The sequence below is a fragment of the Chrysochloris asiatica genome, unplaced genomic scaffold (assembly GCF_000296735.1).
Source record: "Chrysochloris asiatica unplaced genomic scaffold, ChrAsi1.0 scaffold00004, whole genome shotgun sequence".
Lineage (NCBI taxonomy): Eukaryota > Metazoa > Chordata > Mammalia > Afrosoricida > Chrysochloridae > Chrysochloris > Chrysochloris asiatica.
The window spans coordinates 36,849,824-36,857,357 of NW_006408522.1; the positions used below are offsets into that span (position 1 = coordinate 36,849,824).

A 7,534-nucleotide genomic window follows, 5' to 3' on the forward strand; every position below is an offset into this window, starting at 1 on the left:
GTTCTTCAATGGTATTATTTTGAGTGCTTTCCAGTCTCAGGGGATAATTTTCTTGCACTATATCAGGCAATGTTCTGTTGCTATTCATAGTTTGTTTGTTGTTGTTTTTTTTAGGGGCTGATCCATCAGAAATAGACCTTCTATTCCTTCTTCCTAGTCTATTCTTAGTCTGGAAGCTCTGCCTTACCTGTCCACCACTATGGGTAAACCTACTAATACTTGAGACACCAGTGACATAGCTTCCAGCATCACAGCAACACACAAGCCCCCACCATATGACAAACTGACAGGCGTGTGGGGTTGCTATGAGACGAGTATTTCTTAATTTACTTAGACTTTCCACTTACATCACATGGTGTTTGCTGAGTATAAAGGTTCCTTTGCCTTTCTAGCTCTTGTTGATTCTGATTCACTTTGGCCCCCACTTTGGCATAGTCTGTCCTTTTGGGATTTTCCTTAGTATTTAAGTCTGTCTCAAGTTTCATTTTCTGTTTTCAAGTGAAAGGAGTCCAATGAACCAATTTTAAGTTAGGAGAGAAAGCAGTGGTGTAGAGAATGGAAGGAATTCAGGCTTCTTTAGTTTCCGACTCACAATAGCAAAAGGGATTAGGCTCTAGAGGCTACCTAGAGCCTTGTGAATAAAGGGAGATAGAGTATGATTATAACAGTCTCATTTTTTTTCATTATAAATCATTGAAAAAAATATTCCTCACTCAAAAGAATGCACATACTAGGAAAATGTTCGAGTATGAGTTAAAGTGCTGTTGGCTGTTAAGTTTAATGTGAATGAATCTCTGATACATATAAAGTGTCTTTAAACAGAAACACTCATAAAATAAGGACCTGTACTGATCAGTTGACAAAAATGTTGTCAGCAGAGACTTATGAAATGTGAGGGCATTTGCTCTGGGTGCTGACTCTTACAAATGGAGGCTTCCAGTTCCATCTCTGTACACTCTGATTCAATATGTCTGGGACAGCAGTTTCTGATGCCTAATGAGATTAGGTATTCTCTCTTTCAGCCAAGATCCATCTGATGTCAGCAATATCTCTCATTCCACATCCTCTTTTGAATCCAGCTTGAATTTCTGTCAGCTTCCTCTTACTGTGCTGTGGCAACTGTTTTTGGATTATCTTCAGCAAAATTTTACTTACATGTGATGTTAATGATACTGTTTGATGATTTCTGTATTCCATTGGGCCACCTTTCTTTGGAATGGGCACAAATATAGATTCCTTCCAGTTGACTGGCCAGGTATTTCTTTCCAAATATCTTGACATAGACTAGTGAGTGTCTCCAGTGCTGCATCAGTTTGTTGAAACATTTCAACTGGTATTCCATCAATTCTTGAAGGCTTTTTATTTCAACATTATCTTCAGTGCAGCTTGTAATGCTGCTTCCTTCAATACCATCAATTCTTTTTTAACTGTTTTATTGTGAATTATGTGATAGTTTACATAGGAGACCATCAGCTTCACATTCATCCTATTGCATATCATTACATTGCCATGGTTACAGTCCCCTCCGTGCATCATCAACCAACCAAAGGGTACGCCCCCGCAAGCCTGCCCCTCTGGTCATCAGCACACAGCCCCTCTCCCTCTCTGGATCTAGAGTTCCCAGCCGCTCCATCTCTCCACATCATCATCTCTGCCTCCACCTTTGGTGTCACTGTTTCTCTGGATAGGATCCCATACTCCGCTCTTCTCCCGTGATGGTCCCAGGGACCTCTGCTCCTGGACTGCAAAGTCAACCACTCCCCTCCTTTTGCTACAAAACATCTACCTTTACATTTCCAACCTTCACAGTTAGTCCTGATAACAATTATTCACTATTGTACCTCATGAGTACTATCTCCATATCCTTGCATCAGTCCCACCCAGACAGATTGGATACTACTCAGTGGAGATTCTACCTTCCTCCGCACCCTCTGGAACTAGGCTCCCTCTTGAAAGGTTGTAAACCAGTCACTTCTTGCCTTTGTAGCCCCTCATTTTGGGTAGCCAGTGTCCAAGTTGCCCATCCCTGTCTATCCTGTGTATTGAGGGGGTGGGAATGATCCTCACTGTAAAGATTTGTTCCATCTTTTGATCTACTCCATCCATAGGTGTAGGTCAAGTTCATCAAATTGTAGCAGATGTCTCTTTTTTTCCTCTTCTTTCTTTTTCTAGTTGAGCTCTGATCGTCCAGCCATTGAAGCAGGTCAAGTGGGTATTATCTGCAAGTGTGGATGTTCTTGTACATATGCCCTCTCTTCTTATCAGCTGGATGCTTCATTCTCTACTCTAGTTCTCTGTGGCTGTGTCACTGACTCTGGGCCCAGGAGTCCCCAGGCCTTGCCAAACTGCTGGCCAACCAGGTCTCCACCCGGATTCACAGGAGTCTATTGAATGTGGTTGGACTTAGCTCACAGCTTCATTGCTGTTTTTCCCTCACTTCCCCTTATCATTGGTCACCAGTCAGAGCATGTGCCTGCTCGTGTAGTCCCTTGAGTCTTAGTCTTGGAAGGGGGTTTGCCCTGAGGGGACCCTACTGCATGCCTTGATGTCTCCTGGGCGAGTAACTTGTTTGTTCTTGTAGTAGTCAGTCAGACTGCCATTATCGTTTTGTATTTTTCATGTCGGTCTTTCTTTCAAGAAGTATCTTTTGTTCAGACCACTCCAGGCTGGTCTGCTTATCCTTTCCAGTGGAAATTTCCCACCTAAGAAGATTCTGGATGGGGTTAAGTATTCCACCTATGGTCTTATGTAATGCAGAGCATCTGCAGGAAGCCTCTTTCACTAGGCACGTTGTAGCCCCATTTTAGGTATTCCAATCAGTTATAGGCAGAAGACAATACCATAAATTCTTGATCATATGCTAGCTCTTGAAATGACTGACCATCATTCAATTCTTTTTGGTACAGTGACTCTGTGTATTTCTTCCATCTTATTTTGGTACTTCTTATATCATTCAATATTTTGTCCAGAAAATCCTTTAGTATTACAAGTAAAGTCTTAAATTTTTTGTTCAGTTCTTTCAGCTTAAGAAATTATGAGCCTGTTTTTCTCGTTTGGTTTTCTAATTTCAGGTCTTTGCACAGTTCATTATAATATCTTACTTTGTCTTCTTGAGCTGCCCTTTGAAATTTTCTGTTCAGCTCCTTCACTTCATTATTTCTTCCAGTCATTAGCTACTCTGTGTTAGATCAAATTTCAAAATATCTGTTCTTGACATGGTTTTTGAGTTCAGGTGAGATATATACTCAAGGTCACATTTTGACTCATGGACTTTTAAAAAAAAATTCTTCAGCTTAAATATGAATTTGCATATGAGCAATTGACAATCTGTTCCACAGTCTGTCCCTGACCTCGTTTTGCCTGATGATATTGAGTTTCTTCCTTGACTCTTCCCACATTCAATATGATTCCTGTGTATTCTTGTGAGGTTCATGTATATAGTTGACTTTTATGTTGTTGAAAAACGGTATTTGCAATGAATAAGTCATTGGTTTTTGCAAAATTCTGTCATGTGATCTCCAGCATCATTTCTGTCACCAACGTTATAGTTTCCAACTATTGATCTTTCCTTTTTGTTTCCAACTTTTGAATTCCAATCACTAGTAATTGTCACTGCATCTTGATTGTGTGCTTGATCAATTTCAGACTGAAAAATTTAGTAAAATTCTTCAATTTCTTCATAATTGGCTTTAATGGTTGGTGTGTAAATTTGAATAATTGTCATATTAGCTAGTCTTTCTTGTAGGCACCTGGATGTTATCCTATTACCGATAGCATTGCACTTCAAGATAGATCTTGATACGTTCTTCTTTTTTTTTTTTCCCCCAAAAGCATTTGCTTATTTACCAAGCCCACATAGTCATGTTTCATAGTTCAGTAACAGGGCAGTGACAAGGTTCATGGAATTCAACCTAAAGACATTCTTTATATTCCAATATCATTTTGCACTTTGAAAAATGACAGCTTTCCTCATTTCCTCAAAATCCTACATAGAATCATAATTTCTGTAGAACTCTGCATATGCCTTCTTTAATGGTTCAGCTACTACAAAGTTATAGAAAGCTGCACCCTCTGGAGACATGATGAATGCTCCAACAATATGAATTCACAGTCGCTTGGCCAGAGGTTTCACTAAGCCCTGAAAGACACCAATGTCCTTCCCAACTGATGGAGAAATGGATTATGACTGTGGTACCATTCCTATTCAATTTGTCATTCCTGGCATATATTTAGTAAACCATATGATTATCAGATTACAATGGCTAATACCTGTCCATTTCAGCTTACGAATGCTTAGAATATTAATCTTTATATCTCTCATTTTCTTAAATTCATACTTTGTACATTCTAGATTGCAATGATTAACTTACATTTGCAGCATTTTTTTCTCATTTGGAGTCGTGCCCTATCAGTAAAGGAAAGCCATGAAAGCTTCACTTCATCCACATCATTTAAAGTCAACTCTACTTTGAGGAGGCAGTTCTTACCCAGTCAGCTTTTGCATATCTTCCAACCTGAGGGATTTATCTTCTGACCCTGTTTCACTGCTCTTCATAAGGTGTCCTGTGACTAGTTTTCAGTAGTAGTCCATCTGTTCCTTCTTCCTGTGTGTCTTAGTTAGGAAGCTCGGCTGAAACCTATTGGTCATGGGTGAACCTGCTGATACTCAAATAACCAATAGCAGTGCTTCCAGCATCACAGCAACACATAAGCCACCACAGTACGACGAACAGACAGGCAAGCAGTGGAAACAGAGTGCTAGGCAGTATAAAAAGATTGTGCACAGACACCGAGGCAGGGACAACATGGATATGCTTCAAGAACAGAAAGAAGGCCAGGTGGTTAGTGCCCAGCAAGCCAGCAGAAGAGAGGTGTGAGTGTAGTCAGGTAAGCATTAGAACATGCAGGGCCTTTGGGGTTGTAGTAAGGTATGGTGGGTTAGGAGTGAGTGGGAAATGAAAAGTTTAGTTGGACCTGAGTCTAGAGTTGAGATGGGCGGCCTAATTTGAGACAGGAATGTGAGAGCTATTGACACAATGGTGGAAAGTCATGGGAATGGGTAATCTAATGTAGAGAGAGGCTCTAGAGAAAATATAGAGAGGACTAGTACTGGAGACTCAGAACAGGGAGAAGGGAGGATGGGAGGAGGAAGACCAAGAGACCACCAGAAGAAAATGTTTATAAAGAGATGCTTCAATTGTGTCTTTGTTGCTCCCAAACAGCAGTGTCCAATACAGTGTTCATTAGCTACATGTGGCTATTGAACACCTGAGAGGTGACTAGTCCAAACTGTTGTTGTTGTTAAGTACCTTTGAGTTGTAGTGACCCTGTATAGGGTTTCTGAGGCTGTGTACACTTTTGTGGGAGCAGGAAACCTCATCTTTCTCCTGCTGAGTGGTTGGTGGGCTTGAACCACCAACCTTGTGGTTTACAGTGCTTATTATACAGAGATGTGTTGTAAGATTTAGTACAAAATTTAATGTAAAATATCTCAGTTTCTTTTTTAGTAATGATTACATGTTGATATGGTAGTATTTGAAGATATAAGATTGTTGTTAAGTACCGTGGAGTCAGTTCTGACTGACCCTGCGCAGGGTTTCTGAGGCTGTAAATCTTTATGGGAGCAGAATGCTTCATCTTTCTCCTGCGGAATGCTGGTAGTTTCAAACTGCTGACCTTAAGGTTGGCAGCCCAACTCATAACCACTACACTACCACAATTTATCCTGTTTTGTTTTACTGTTTTAAAAGTCTGGGCACTAGGAACTTTTAACGCACATATGTGGCTTGCATTGTATTTCTGTTTTAAACAGTGGCAATGTGGATACAGTAACAACCTTGGTACAAGTGAGTAGAATGCCTAAGATTACATAATGCCCAGCAAATTGTTCTTAAAGCCCTGGTGATATAATGAGTAAATGTTGGCTTGCTAAACTGAAAGTCTGGTAGCTTGGACCCATCCAGCAAATGTGGGCAAGAAAGACTTGGTGACGTGTTCCTGTCAACATCCTCTGCCACCCCCACCCCAGAAAACCAAACAAATCAAGCCCATTGCTGTAGAGTCCATTTGGCTCATTGCAGTCCTATGTACTTTGTCACAGTGAGTGGATCTGGGCTGCTGTGAGTGAAAAATGGACTCGCCAGCAACCAAAGACAACAACAGCTACAGCAAATTGTATACACTCAGATGAGACTGAATCATCTAATATACTCGTATTCAGCACTGCACTGCAAATCAGTAAGTTTACAGTTCCAGCCCACCAGCTGCTCCTCTAAAACCCCACACAGAGTGGCTATGAGTCAGAATCGACTGCAAGGTTGGTTTGAACTGAAAGGTCAGCTGTTCAAACACACCAGCTGCACTTCAGAAACCCTATACAGGGTTGCTATAAGTTGGAACCAACTTGATAGCACTTCACAACAACAATGTACCTAAGTGATTTAATAATTGCACCTAAATTGACAATATAATTATATATAAGAATTTAAATCAAATCTTTGAAACCAACGTTCAAAGTGGCTTTTCGGTTTTTCAAATGCATTTTCTTTCTTTTTATTAAAAACATTTTTTTTTTTTTTGTATATCTGGCCAGGAAACTTCATGGTGTTATGGTCAACTTGCCGCACAACCGTGTTCAAATCTGTCACCAACAGGTTCATTAAAAACCTGGCCTGCTCAGGAATTTGTGCCAACCTGGTCTGCGTGCCCTTTGACATCATCCTCAGCACCAGTCCTCACTGTTGCTGGTGGATCTACACCATGGGCTTCTGCAAGGTCGTCAAATTTTTGCACAAGGTCTTCTGTTCCGTGACTATCCTCAGCTTCCCTGCCATTGCTTTGGACAGGTAAGATCAAGTAGCCCAGGAGTTCTGCCTTTTTCCTTTTCTTAAAAAAAGGTGTATTGAAAAATTAGCATCATGAAGCTAATGGTTAATAGTCAATGTTCTCCACACTGGTTTTTAGTCAACTCGTGGTGAACAAAAAAAGAATAAATGCCTGAAATAGATTCTTTGCAAAAGGCAGGTGGATATAACAGCAGCAGCAGAAAACAGGACAGCCAAGAAAAGTCTGGGGATGGGGTAGGGATTGCTTCATGAGGATGTTGGGACAGAGCTTATTAGATCATGATGCAGTTTCATTTTGGTTGGAATTAGTGGCATTTGTGTTGCAATTTGCAGTAGATTGCTCATCTGATTTGATAACTGCAACTTGGATGATTTGATGCAGGATGAAAACATTTCTGGAAGAACAAGAGAATGATTCAGTGATTATTAAATGACTAAATAAGTCCAGTTGGTGTCGCCAGATAACATGAGAATTCCTCTGGAGGATTTATTTCCAAGGCCTCACATTGTGGCAGATGTTTCCTCTTCCAGCCTTCTTTAAAAGAACGTTCTCTAGGCAATGATACTTTATACTATCTTGTTGTTGTTGTTGTTAAGTGCCGTTGAGTCGGTTCTGACCCATAGCGACCCTGAACAGAGTTTCCGAGGCTATAAGTCTTTACGGGAGCAGAAAGCCTCATCTTTCTCCC

General features: G+C 40.6%; 1 protein-coding gene across 1 annotated transcript in view; it reads left to right on the forward strand.

The window, feature by feature from the left end:
• GPR176 (G protein-coupled receptor 176) overlaps window positions 1–7,534 on the forward strand; it is a 158,063-nt gene that overhangs the window by 138,489 nt on the left and 12,040 nt on the right. The window contains exon 2 of the mRNA XM_006831782.1: window positions 6,593–6,845. Coding sequence (XP_006831845.1) covers window positions 6,593–6,845 — 253 coding nt within the window. The remainder of the gene's footprint in view (window positions 1–6,592; window positions 6,846–7,534) is intronic.